The 14505-nt window shown below is 38.2% G+C and overlaps 1 protein-coding gene and 1 pseudogene across 1 annotated transcript; one reads left to right on the top strand and one right to left on the bottom strand.

The window, feature by feature from the left end:
* The first annotated feature begins 233 nt into the window (after positions 1–233).
* On the top strand, positions 234–4243 carry LOC141670757 (inositol-3-phosphate synthase-like; annotated as a pseudogene).
* A 9337-nt stretch (positions 4244–13580) lies between these two features.
* LOC141674949 (uncharacterized) lies at positions 13581–14285 on the bottom strand. Its single transcript, XM_074481647.1, has 2 exons — positions 13783–14285; positions 13581–13725 (listed from the first exon to the last, which is right to left on the bottom strand). The coding sequence occupies exons 1-2, from the start codon at positions 14283–14285 to the stop codon at positions 13581–13583; spliced, it is 648 nt and encodes a 215-aa protein (XP_074337748.1).
* Positions 14286–14505: the final 220 nt, after the last annotated feature.

Below are 14505 nucleotides of genomic sequence, written 5' to 3'. Positions count from 1 at the left end.
TTGCTAAATATAAAATACGCATTTCATTTTTCATATTTTAGTGATAGCACGGCGATACTTTAGCATGGTTAAGCTTCACTCCAGATGAGGAGCCAATAATTATGGGAATTCTAAACACCCACCAATAACTACACGCCACGTATACATACATCCCCACTAATATCGGTTATTTATACATGCCAACGTAGAACAGAACACCACATTGAACTTCTCCTTGTTCTTCATACAAGTTATACCTTAATTATCAACCACTCAACTTTGAGTCAAACAAACAATTTTTAAGAATGTTTATTGAGAGTTTTAAGGTTGATAGCCCAAATGTTAAGTACAGTGAAACTGAGATTGGGTCTGTGTACAATTATGAAACCACAGAACTTGTTCATGAGAACAGAGATGGTAAATATCGATGGATTGTTAAGCCCAAGACTGTCAAATATGAATTGAAGACCGATCTTCATGTCCCTAAACTAGGGTAATTTCTTAATTTTCTTGAAATTCGATTTTTCATTTGGTACAAATTTTTTTATTCATTCATTGCATTAAATATTATGGATATGGTCAATTGCTGAAACAACCTCGTATCTTTTTGAGTGAGGGTTAGGTTGTGTTTGTTAGGAGGAAACACACACATTCGAGATTCAATTTTACCAATACAAAGTACGCACACAAACACACAACAATATATTTGATGTGGATAATTCACGTCCCCACGTGTATTATTAATCAAAATAATTATCAATAATACATCAATACATAACATCACCTCAATTGTCCCAAACTGATACATGAGCCAACCAATACTCAAGTATCTCCCGCACGATACCTAAGACGACTACATCTCTTAAACATACATCAAAACAATAACATGACTATGTATATATAGTCATCACAAACTTATCCAACAAAACATACATAATCTAATTACAATAATAATTGTCTGCCCATATAATTATTACTCATTCTCATTATGACAATAATTGTCAACACAGACGTTTATTACTCAATCCCATTATGATAATTGTCAACAAATACAATTATTACCCAATCCAATTATATCTTGTATCACTAAACACATATCACATATTGAGTTTAACTCAACAACGTTCGTACATCATACCCTTCTCACACTAATTTATGTTGTGTATACTGCTTATGTTTGGTTGGTTGGTACGCGGTTATGTTTTATGCTACATTGCTAGGATTAATATTGTAAAGTTGTGGCTCTAATTTGTGTTTTTTCTTACAGGGTTATGTTGGTTGGGTGGGGAGGCAATAATGGTTCAACACTTAATGCTGGTGTTATAGCAAATAAGGAGTAAGTTCATTTATTTATTAATTTATTTTTTCAATTGATTTTCTATTAGTTCATAACTAGGCCACACTCAATATTGTGCTTTGGAGTAGGCCTAACATGTACGTTAATAAATGTATGTTTGTTAACTATGGACATGAAGAATGTGTACTATATGCAGTCAGATATAGGTGGTGTAAAATTAATGTTGTCCGAGAATATTTGGTTAAATTTCTTCTGATAACAAATATTTTCGATGATTGACTGCTCTAGAACCTTAAGATGTTAGGATTGTCATTTTAGAAAGTAATTTTTGGTTATCTGAGCATAGCGATATGACTTGATTTGGTAAAATTTGTACAGGGGTATATCCTGGGCAACCAAAGACAAGGTTCAACAAGCAAACTATTTTGGATCACTCACCCAAGCATCCACCATTCGAGTTGGATCTTTCAATGGAGAGGAGATTTATGCTCCTTTCAAGAGCTTACTTCCCATGGTACTATTTGGTTATTTGTAAACTGTCTTTGTGTTTGTTCAATCTGAATATAGTGAACTGACTATTATATTTGATATCAATTTTTGTGACTCTGTGATTTGTTAACTACAATAGGTGAACCCTGAAGACATTGTATTTGGAGGCTGGGACATAAGTGACATGAACCTTGCAGATGCCATGGCCAGGGGTAGGGTCTTGGACATTGATCTACAGAAGCAATTGAGGCCTTACATGGAATCCATGGTCCCGCTCCCTGGAGTCTACGACCCCGATTTCATTGCTGCCAATCAAGGTTCTCGTGCCAACAATGTGATCAAAGGCACCAAGAAACAACAGCTTGAACAAATCATCAAAGACATTAGGTACCACTTATTTGTACCATATAAAGATTTACATTTGTTCTCACGATAACTACTTGATCTTAATTTTTAAGTATAAATTTGTTTCTAAATTTGAAATAGGGAATTCAAGGAGGCGAAAAAGGTGGATAAGGTAGTGGTTCTGGGGACTGCAAACACCGAGAGATACAGTAATGTTATCGTGGGGCTAAATGATACCGAGGAGAACCTGTTTGCTTCAGTGGAGAAGAATGAAGCTGAGATTTCTCCATCCACTTTGTATGCATTGGCTTGTGTTCTTGGGAACGTGCCTTTTATTAACAGAAGCCCCTAAAACACTTTTGTTCCAGGTACAGTATTAGAAATTAAATGTTACTGGTAACACTTAACCGAAGGGTACTAACTAATTATCACGAGGAAAGAAATTTTTTTACCAATAGGGATTAACTTATGGTCTACAAATTAAAATTTTGCAGGGTTGATTGATCTGGCCATAAGGAGGAATAGTTTGATCGGTGGGGATGACTTTAAGAGTGGCTAGACAAAAATGAAGTTTGTACTTGTTGATTTTCTTGTTGGTGCTGGTATTAAGGTATGTATGTTGCCTAAGAAATTCGATAAGATGGACTGTTTCATGTTCTAAAGGTCCAGTTTATGCTAATATTTGTAAGTGTATTTAATGGCAGCCAACATCTATTGTGAGCTACAATCATCTCGGTAACAATGATGGCATGAACCTCTCAGCTCCTCAAACCTTCCGCTCAAAGGAGATTTCCAAGAGCAACGTGGTCGCTGACATGGTCTCTAGTAATGCAATTCTCTACGAGCCTGGAGAGCACCCTGATCACGTTGTTGTGATCAAGGTAAATTTGATTTTACTAGAACTAGTGATACTTGCAACATTAAAAAAGCCGAATGCCTATTATTTACTGATGAAATTGAGCGGAACAACTTAGTTTATTGTTCATAACCAGACCTCTTCTGGTTATCGTGGTACAGTATGTTCCATATGTGGGAGATAGCAAGAGAGCAATGGATGAGTACACATCAGAGATATTTATGGGAGGAACCAACACCATTGTGATGCATAACACATGTGAGGATTCCCTATTGGCTGCACCGATTATCTTAGACTTGGTCCTCCTTGCTGAACTCAGTACTCGCATCCAGCTTAAAGCTGAGGGAGAGGTTAGCTTCTCTTTAACATCAATAAACCTGTATTCACTTTTAAAAAAATTTGTTCTAGTTATCGAATTACCTTACATATCTTAAATGTATCTGCAGGGTAAGTTTCACTCCTTCCACCCTGTGGCCACCATTCTGAGCTACCTCACCAAGGCTCCTCTTGTAAGTTATCTTCCACAATTGTTAATATAGCTTTTTATCGACTAGCATTGGTTCTCATACCACTGCAACTGTACAAACTTCGGTAGAAAAGCTAAAAGAGAAGGTCCTGTTAATCAACATAAAACTCGAGCTATCTGCATTTGGATTAAGACACAATTTTTCTGTCTATTAACGTTCTTATGATAATGAATCCAATTTTTTGTGGTTTACTTGAAACGTTAAGTGACAATTATAGGACCAGAGTTTTACCGACAGACAAATAATCTTGCTGATAAATAAGAACTTAATTTCAATGGCTAGTAAAATCTTATGTTTCTGTTTTATCGTATAACAAACAGGTACCACCAGGCACACCAGTGGTGAATGCTCTCGCAAAGCAGCCAGCAATGCTTGAAAACATCTTGAGGGCTTGCGTCGGATTGGCACCCGAGAACAATATGATACTGGAATACAAATGAAGAAACAATGTTCAAGAGGACTCTACTGAAGATGCTCATTACATCTACTTAAAACAACCTGCAATCTTCTTTTGCTTCTGCTAGTATGTCATTTGTTTAGTGATTGGTGATGTAATGAACTGAACATTCCTAGATTTGGCTGTGGTTCTGCTTTTCTTTTTCAATTTTTTTCGTAATTTTTTTGTTTTGTTATTGAAAGTAAAATTGTGTTTGCTTAGTTTCTGTCAAGTTAGAGCAGCTTCTGTTCTGTGTTATAGAGGTTGTATCAGAATGATTGTATATAAAAGATTATTTACTTGTTATATTTTGTTGGTCGAAATTGTTATTATTAAGGTTTTGCGAGGTGTGAATTTATCATAAAAGTATATAATTTTTTAGTCAGAAAAACGCGTTTATCATTTGTTTATTTATTTTGGTGCCTATAATTTAGGTGGAGGAAAATTGAATGTGCGACTTATTAGTATGACTTGTTTGATATCTCCTACCATAATAAATTCTTAGCTAAAAATCTACGTCGTTCAACAAAAATAAAATTTATGAAGAATATTTAAAAAAATTTATCACTTCAATAGGTTAAAACTCTTATCTATAATTTTAACCGAATTCTTTATGTTGACTATATTTATATTTGTTATATTCGTCGAACCCCTGCTAGGCCTCTAGTGAAATTATACGTCATCACTTACCATATAAAATAATTCATTCTCTTCATGATAACTTCAAATAATAACATACCCCCTTCCCATATTATGTGTCATGTTTTGACTTTTATGTAGTTAAATTGACTAGTTTTTAACTAATAATTAAGAAAAATGTATGTGTCATTTTAAAAAATTGAAAAACACATTTTAAAGAGAATTAAATATATTTTCTAATGATGTAAATTTTAAATTTATTTAATAATAAATTAAGTTTAATTTGCGGTCAAAATATGATAAAATTAACTATAATCTAATCAAAACATGACACATAATATGAGATGAATAGAATACTTTTTTTAAATATAGCTAATCATTATAGCAAACTCCACCGAGAAAAATCACGTTACGGATTCACTAAATTTTACATATCAATTGTTTTAAGTTATTTTAGCCAATCACATTATCTAATACCATTGTCGATTTAATTAGTGCATACCAGGCTAAGGAAGACATTTATTATTTTTATAATACTATTAAACACCGTGAAATTATTGTAAATTCTAGATTTTGTTACATGAAATGATTGAAAATTAAAAAAAAATTGAATTTTATTTCAAAACCAAGAAATTATAATACAACTTTAATTATTCTTTTTTCGGAATATGTAATTTAAATGATTTAAGATTATAATTCAATCAAAAAAATTTCAAATATATAATTTAAAATAGATTTGATGACGCCCAGTTCGATTTTATTAGGGTGTGTTTGGTACAAGATATTCAACAAAGTGAAAGGGAAAGAATTGTGGTCATTCTCTTTGTTGATGTTTGTTTAGTAAAAACAATCATTTCCTTTCCCCTTTTTTAGTTGTAGCTTATTCCTCAAACTCCATTCCCCACCTCCCACTAGGTATTTGAACACCCTTTCCCACTTTTATTTTCTTATTTCAATTATAATTTAAATCTTGGACCAAAAAAATACATCAGTATGCAAAATTAATTTCAAAAATTAAAAATGATTTATAATTTAGTTTTTATAAATTAAAAATAATTTTGATATAAATTTATATGTTAATTTATTAAAAAATTTAATGGTGCTATTAAATAATTAAATTTGTTTATTTATTATAATGTTAATATATTATACTGTTATAATATAAATATATTTGACTATATTGAGATTGTTTAATATTAAAAAATAAAAAATAAATGTAATCATGTAAATTTTCATTCCGTTTCCGAAACTGAACCAAACACGTAAAACAATTCTGGGTCTTTACTTTCATTTCTCCTTCTTTCCCTTTCTCGATTCCATTCCGTTTCCCCGAGATGAACCAAACGCCCCCTTAGTTATTTTTCCTTCAGAAATGAGTTCTGAACACAAGTGAAAATCGTATTCAAATGACATTATTGACATTATTGACATTATTTCTAGCACTCTTCATTTTAAAGGCCACTTCATAGTATTAATTTTAAATTGGAACGGAGGATTGCTTTGCGCTCCTCCTGAACGTCTAATGGGCCTGGGCTGGAAAAGCTTCACATGAAAGCCCAACAAAAAATCAATCAAGTACTAATCTTAGAATTCTCTAGTTTACAACTTAATTGTTTAACTAATATGAATTATATACTCTCTCCGTCCCATCAATTTTTTATACTGGAGGGCCGGGGCTCGGCACGCACTTTAATGTTCTTGTTAAATGTAATTGCATAAACTTTTTGTTATACCCAAAATTTGGCATTGGATTGACTCGGGTCAAACACGGGCTAATTACAGTCAAACTCGGTATTGTGTTGTGAAAGTGAGGACGCGTCCAAGCATTCCAGGACGCGCCTACTTGAGAAGGGATATGTTACGAGGCGAGAAGAGTGCGTGGTCAAGGAAGGACGCGCCCAGGCTTTATGGACGCGTCAATGTTTATGAAAGTGCTTGGCAGATGAAATCTTATGGTGAAGGACGCGTCATAGGAGGTGAAATGTTGTGCATGATGGTTTAGTTGAGACGGTGCAAGTCTAATAAGGTTAAGGGCGCGCCCTAAATTCTAGGACGTGTCCTGTAATTTTGAATGCTATAAGGAACGATTGATGAGGAAACAGGTTTGGATTTATGAAGGTGAGGACGCGCCCAAAGGGTGAGGACGCGTCCTGTGTTTGATCTATATACTTTTGATGTTGAATTCAGGACAAAGCTTGCATGGAGAGGAGCAATGGAGGTTATTTTTACTAATGTATTTGTTGCAGGTACTCTTTGAAGAATTCCTTCCTTGAGACGGTCAAGGAGGGGGATGTCCGTGAAAAGCTTGAAGGCCTCCAGGGGTATGCCTGATGATTGAAGGCCTCCTCCTGTATTCAACGGGTGTCCTCGTTGGGGATGTGGGGTTTACTTTGGTGTGTGCTTTGGGAGCTCTGTTCTTGTATTCAACGGGTGTCCTCGTTGGAGAACTTTGGAGTCATCCTGCACTTTACACCCAAGAGCTTGGGATCACCTGTCCTACTATCTGGTGGGTTATCCTCATTCGGGGGACAGGGACGCGTCTGGCACTTGGGGTGAACCGTGGCTATACCTGCGTTCGTAAATCAAGGGAGATAGTTATAGCGGAATGTTATCCTTGCGCAGGGAGATGCACTATCCGCGAAGTCCTACGATTACGGACGAGCCTTGGGCCTTCGCGGTTGGGCCTCATAGTTGGACATTCCTAAAGCTAGCTGAAGACGGATATCGGATGGGCTTCTACTGGGTTTAGGAGTAAGAAGTCTAAACTCATTAGACTTCTTGTTCTACGAGAACTACGTCAGGCTTGATCCCTATATAAAGGGTACGTAGGCACATTGAGAGGGTAAGAAGTTGAGAGCTGATAAGAGAGCCACCACTTACTCTGATCAATCTCAGCCTAAAACAACCACACCCCGCTTAAGTTTCCGGCAAAGAACCACCGTCACAGATCTTAGTTCCGGCGAGAAACCTCAATCTTTGTTGTTACCAGATTCCTCCGTCAACAAATTGGCGCTAGAAGGAGGGGGCTGCTAATTAAGGTCGCAATCTTAGGAGGAAAAGATGTCTTACAATCGTGATGAAAGTTCTTATGATGGAAATGACAGTAGGTCAGAAGGAGAAGGCGGGGGCGTTATACTCGCCATGAACCTTACGTTCCCAGAAATATGGCGGATCCACCAAGGGCTCCAGATGTAGGGGGGCACCTTCAGTTCTCATCAGCAACGCTGATATATTGGAGCAATTATATCGCATGGGGGATACTCTTAACAGTTTTAACTCAAGACTGAACACGGTGGAGCGTCGAAAGACGAGGAGAGGTCGTCGTTTCCCTCGTCATGGTCATGCCTTGGGAAAAGCCCCTGTAGTTGAAGGAGATACCCAGGGGAGCGGGGAAAACCCGTGAATCACTCCACGGTGTTTGGAGTATTCGGATGATGTAGAACCTATTGTGGAGCTTGCGGATGAGGACACTGATGGCAGAGAAAGGCCTCGCCTGGGTAACCAGGTAGTGCCACACCCGCATAGGTCTGGGCGTACGATGGACGAGCGTCGTCGTGGGGAGAACACTCAAAACCAAGACGAGGGAGGAAGGGATCTTTCAGCCTTGAAAATGAGGCTTGGCATAAGGTTGGAGGACGACGATTTGAGGATGTTGCTGGTAGAATGGAAACAGGAAGGAAACGCCGGAGAAGCGAGGCCCCGTGACACGACGCGTGTGCCCCCCGCATTCCAAAGGGATGACGGGGCGCGGCACCGCGAGCACGAGCGTGCCCCTCCACGAGGAAGGCCCGGGAATTACTACCGGGGATATCGGAGGAACGGACGGGGAAGAATGGGATATCAATACGGAAGAGCCCCTTACAATGGTAGGAGAGGTGGAGTACACTCCGCTGGAGAAGCCCCCGCCGTTATCCCCGTAGCTTCCCACATCGTTACTGGTAATGGGTCTGGGGCGCGTCCTCATGACCAGGACAGCGGGCGAATTCAAGTGAAAATGCAGAACAATGGTGAGATTCCGCGATGCGGTCAAGATGAACCTCGCGTACGGGAAAACATTCAGAACCAAAATGGTAACATGCCACCGCCGCAGCCTCAGGGCGAGGGGCGGCGAGAGCCTCCGCCACACCCGGGGGGTAATCAAGGGGAATTTCAGCAAGTCGCAGAGCAACCCCAGCAGCCTAATGTTCAAACCATTCCTGGGGTAGGGACGTTTAATGTGAATGACCTCAAGAGGTTGCTCAACCATCTTGAGGGAGGAAGAGTAACGGCGACTGCGCAAGCTCCTTCTCCTTTTGCTGCTGTTGTGAGGGAGGCGCAATTGCCCGCGGGATACAGGAACACAACCAATGACTTGCGTTTCCACGGGAACTCTGATTCTGTGGAGTTTTTGGGGCGTTTCAACATTGAAATGGACGTATATCAAGTACCTGATTTGGCTCGATGCCGTCTCTTGGCAGCCACTTTCAGAGAAGGCGCTCAACAGTGGTTCCAAAAACTTGGTCCAGGTGTAATTACATCCTGGGAACAGATGAAAACTTTGTTTTTGACACAATTCCAAGCCGCCGTGAAGTACACACCACCTGTTACCACACTGGCTAATGTGAAACAAAAGGGAGGAGAAAGTTTGACTTCATATTTTAAGAGGTTTAATGCAGAATCTACTTTGGTGAGGGGTGCAACTGATGAAACATTGAAAATATTGCTTATAGCTGGGTTACGTGTGGGGACGGATTTCTGGAAACACCTACAAGGGAAGGACCCAGTGTCGCTAGCTGATGTGCTTGCGCAGGCGGAGTCGTTCAAAGCGATCGAGCAGTCGCTTGCAGAAACAAAAAAGAATGACAATACCCATAACTCTAAGGGGCGATCCAAGAGAAGGGACAGATCCTTGAGCCCAGATTATCGGCGAAACGCCAGAAGCCCTAACAGGGTAAATGTTGTGAGCTCGCGGAGAGAATGGAGCCCACCATCAAACTACGAGAGAAGAGTCAGCAATTATACACCGCTGGCAGCGTCCATTGATCATATCTTCGAGGTAAATAAGGATAGAGGAATCTTCAAGAAGCCCGACTGTCTAACTTCATGGCAGAGCAGAGACAAGAAGAAGTATTGTGACTACCATGAGTCTACTGGCCATGACACCCAAGAGTGTCGTCACTTGCGGGATGAGATTGAGGAATTGATCAAGGCAGGATACCTAGGAGAATGGATTGACAAGGTGAAATGACTCAGGGGACTTGATGACAAGGGTAAGGATGAAAAACAGCCCCCGTGGGCGGAGGACGTTGAAAAAACAGCAGAGGTCAAGTTTCAGAGGGCTGGCAGTATCAGGGCAATTTTTGGAGGACACCCTTTTGTTGGTGATAGTAATCGAGCACTGGAGAAAAACGCGAGAGAAGTGCGACATCCACCGCTCACCAACATCCACAGCTTAGAAGATAGACCCACGAAGGTCTTTAAGGGGGAGTCCGCTGATATTACGTTCAAGGAAAAAGAATCTAGGTGGGTGCATCATCCTCACAACGATGCGCTGGTGATTACCATGCTCATTGGGGCAATGAACGTACATCGAGTCTTCTTGGATAATGGGAGTTCTACAAATATCTTGTACTACAGCACCTACAAAAAGCTGGGTTTCCCAGATAGTGACATGTATTTCGAAGATGCGCACGTCTATGGCTTTACTGGGGAAGTAATGAGAGTTATGGGTTCTGTCAGGCTTCCCGTCACGCTCGGGGAAGGAGCCTTGTCGGTTACCCAAATGATAGATTTCAAGGTGCTAGATCAGGATTCCGCGCACAATGTGCTGGTCGGTAGACCTTGGTTGCGAGCGTTCAGGGTGATAACCTCGATACACCACTTGATGATAAAGTTCCCAACACAAAACGGGGTTGGCAGTCTGAGAGGGTCACAGTATGAGTCACGCGACTGCTATCATAAGGCTGTCAAGGAATTTCGTAGAAGAAGGTATGAAGGGAAAGGTCTCCCATTTGAAGATGTAGAAGATATTCATAAAAAACCAAGTGGAGAGGTCCATGCCCACTATTTCGTTGAAAGCCCCGGAAAGGAAGAAACCAATGTCTCTGGGAACTCTTTTTTGACGCGGGGACGTATTTCGAGGATCCGTAGCGTGGAGGAAGTGGTGGTGAACCATACCGAGGCGATCATACAGAAAGAAGTTAACGGGGAAAAGTTGGAAGGAAGAAGTGAGATTTTACAAGGTCTCGGGAATAACCTCAAGGTGGATGCTCCTCAAAAGAAGGACGCGCCCTTGAATGAAATTGAGGTTGATGCTTCTCCAAACGAGGACGCGCCCTCAGATGCGAAAGTGGAAGTCGAAGACCCCCGAGACTTTGATTTCGATTTGGATCCCAGGATCCTTATGCCCGCCGAAAAGACGGGATCGACCGAAGATACAATATCTATTCCAGTTGATAAAAATGATCCGAGCAGGGTTTTGAAAGTGAGATCCCAGTTGGATGATGAGATGAGAGGAAGTCTTGCCCGCTTTCTAATTGCAAATCTTGATGTCTTCGCATGGAGTCATTCAGATATGATAGGAATCGACCCGGAGGTAATGTGTCACCGTTTGAATATCCTCCCGAATTACAAAGGCATACGTCAGAAACGCCGCCCGGTAAGTGGAGAAAGGGCAATAGCGTTAAAAGAAGAAGTGGACCGGTTGTTGGAGGTGGGGTTGATCAAAGAGTCTTTCTACCCCGAATGGCTTGCAAATCCGGTACTGGTGAAGAAACCGAACGGGAAGTGGAGAACATGTGTGGATTTCACAGATCTCAATAAGGCTTGTCCAAAGGACAGCTTCCCGTTGTCAATAATCGATCAGTTGGTTGACGCAACGGCGGGGTATGCGTTGTTGAGTTTTATGGATGCATACTCTGGTTACAATCAAATTCCGATGTATTGTAATACCCCAACTTTTTATACAACAACTATACTTAGATATCAAACTTTATTCATACTTAAAACAAGTCTCACATAAGCAAACAAGATTCCGAAATCCAACTCAAAAATAGTATCATATAGCTGAAATAAAGACAAATACAGAGAGACGCAGCTCTAAGATAAGACACTATCACTAAAATATTATTACAATAAGCTCAAGCCAAATGCATTTCCTTATCCATCCCAGAAGTTTAGCACCTGAAAAATTGTAAGTCATGAGCCAAACAGCCCAGCAAGAAAATAATTCGACACTAGTGGACCAAGGAGTTCATAGTTTTTATAAAGCCAAAATCATTGCTCAAAATCCAAAGTTTACATATAACATAAATAAATTCCATAGCTTGCTAAGGTCACAAATACCTGGTGACACAGTATCATAGGTTCACAACTGTCAATAATGCGCCCCTTACTAAGGTATCATAAACTGTGCAAAGCACGCCCTAGTAAGGTATCAAAATCTAGTTCCGGAACTATACGCAATTACTAAATGTTTCATAGGTCAGAGCTCACTGGGAATTCTTATGTCTAAAACAATTACTTGATCCATAGTTGTTAAAATAAAAGTAGTGCAAAAAATATTTAACAGATTTCAAAATAAAAATAAGAGTGTGAAGAGTTAACTTACCTTGACACTGACAACCACTTTAACAATTTATCACTTCACGCAGAGAAATCCAACCTATGTAGTTATTATTAAAAACAAACATAATTAATTATCCTCGTACACTCGAATACACAAACCAGGCAAAAAATAATATATATATATATATAAAATTATATACACAAAAAAGAACTCTAAAACAAAAATCAGGCAAAAGATAATATATATATATAATTATATATTCACAAAATAAGGACTCTAAAACAAAAACCAGACAATAAAAACAACATATACAGAGAGCTGCAATACAAAATCAACCAACATTATAAAATAACATGTGTTGCAATACAAAACCAGGCAATAAGATAATATAAAAAAAAACTAAATATAATGAAATATTATACTAACAAGAATTTACTAAATGAGTTTTTAAAAAAATTATACAAGTCAATTAATACCATTTTCTAAAAACACACATAAGTAAAAATAAAAATTAAATAAATAAACATGTATGTACATATAATTAAAAATTTCTAGAATGAATAAATGATTGATCAATTTATAAAAATAAAACTAACAAAAACAGAGACTTATAAAAGAGAATAAAATCATCACATATGTCATTAACATAATAATAAAAACACTAATAATAATATCTCATAAAATAAATAAACAGTTACATATTAACAATCTTTTATAAAAATAATACACATAATTAACTATTTTTCACATTTATCACGTTAACATAATTTAACAAAATCATATAAAAGGAGTTAACCAGAAATATCACATGTACATAATATTTCTTTTCACAAATCATTCTTTTTAAAATTAAAGACTACTTTTAAACACTACTTTTAAACAGAGCATTAAGTAATTAACAAAATATCAATGTATAATAAAATATATAATTCAACAAGTACATATATTAAGTATTAAAAACAACTTGACCATTACATAAATGAATACAGTACAACAATGAGTAACCTAAAACACACACGTTCAAAAGAAAATCGAGAGAAAAGAAAAGTACCTGAGAAAGAAGAGAGCTGTGCAAGAAACAAATGAACTAAATTACATCTATTTATTTACAAATGTAACGTACTTAACTCCTAATTTAACGCGTACTTATCAGTATCACCCTCCACTATTTTCAAAACTAACTCATATCTGTATTTTTAAAGTTTAACTCATATCTTATCTATTAGTAACAGGTTTTGACCAAGTAAAGAAAACAACTAAACGTTTCAAATTATATACACTTTTTTTTATAAATATCATTTTTAGTACTTGTATTATTAAATCACTAGACTTACATAAACATATATATTTAATAAAAAAACTGGTTTTTACATTCTACCCTCCTTAAAAAAAATTTGTCCCCAAATTTTAACAAAACATAAATCAAAGTGTAACACATAATCATTGAAAGAAATTGATCGCGTACCTCAATCTTGCTTAGATGTATGTTGATACACCCGTCCATAATTTGGTCCAATAAGAGATGCCAAAGTGGTCTTATTTGTATTGTCTTTGTTACGATTTGGATCACGCTTTGGACATTCAGAAATCCTATGTCCCTTCTCTCCACAACTAAAACAAGCTCCCGTGTTCCAACGACAGTCTTTATCCAAGTGATTTTTTCCTCACCTTGAACATGTCACCTTGTTCCCTGAAGCGTTTCGAGAAAAATTTCCACCATTTCCTCGATTATTGAACTTTCTCGGGGGATCATTCTCGTTAAATCCACCTGTAGGCTCACATCTCTTCTTTGCCTCAGAGTCTTTCTTTCCTTCGTCTCCCACTAGCCCCCTCTCGACTACTAAAGCCTTGTTCAACACCATCTTGTAGCTGTTTAGCTCAAAAGCAGCCACATGCCTCTTAATCTCATTGCGTAATCCTTCCTCAAATCTACGTGCCCTACTAATCTCGTCCGCCACCAAAGTTGGCACATACTTAGCCAAACGGGCGAATTCAGCCTCATACTCCGAGACAGTTTGCTTTTCTCCTTGTTCCAACCTTATAAAATCGCGCTCCAACTTAGCTCGTACCGTCCTGGGAAAATACTTGTCCATAAATGACTCCTTAAAAGTTTCCCAAGTGTATGCTCCGGAAGCCTCTTCTTCATTATTTTTAACGCGTCTTTTCTCCATTAGCCATCAGTCGTAAGCACTTCCTTGGAGTTGGTAGCTTGCCAAATTAACCTTCTGATCGTCCGTACTTCCTAGTAACTCAAAAATCTTCTCAATCTCTTGTAGCCACTTATCCACTTCTGAAGGATTTGTAGATCCTTCAAAAACTGGAGGAGTTAGCCTCTTAAATTTAGATATCAAGCTCCTAGGTCCATTTTGCTGGTTTCCTACCAATGTCGCC

Source organism: Apium graveolens, chromosome 7 (assembly GCF_009905375.1).
Source record: "Apium graveolens cultivar Ventura chromosome 7, ASM990537v1, whole genome shotgun sequence".
NCBI lineage: Eukaryota > Viridiplantae > Streptophyta > Magnoliopsida > Apiales > Apiaceae > Apium > Apium graveolens.
This window is presented reverse-complemented; position numbering and strand designations above follow the sequence as displayed.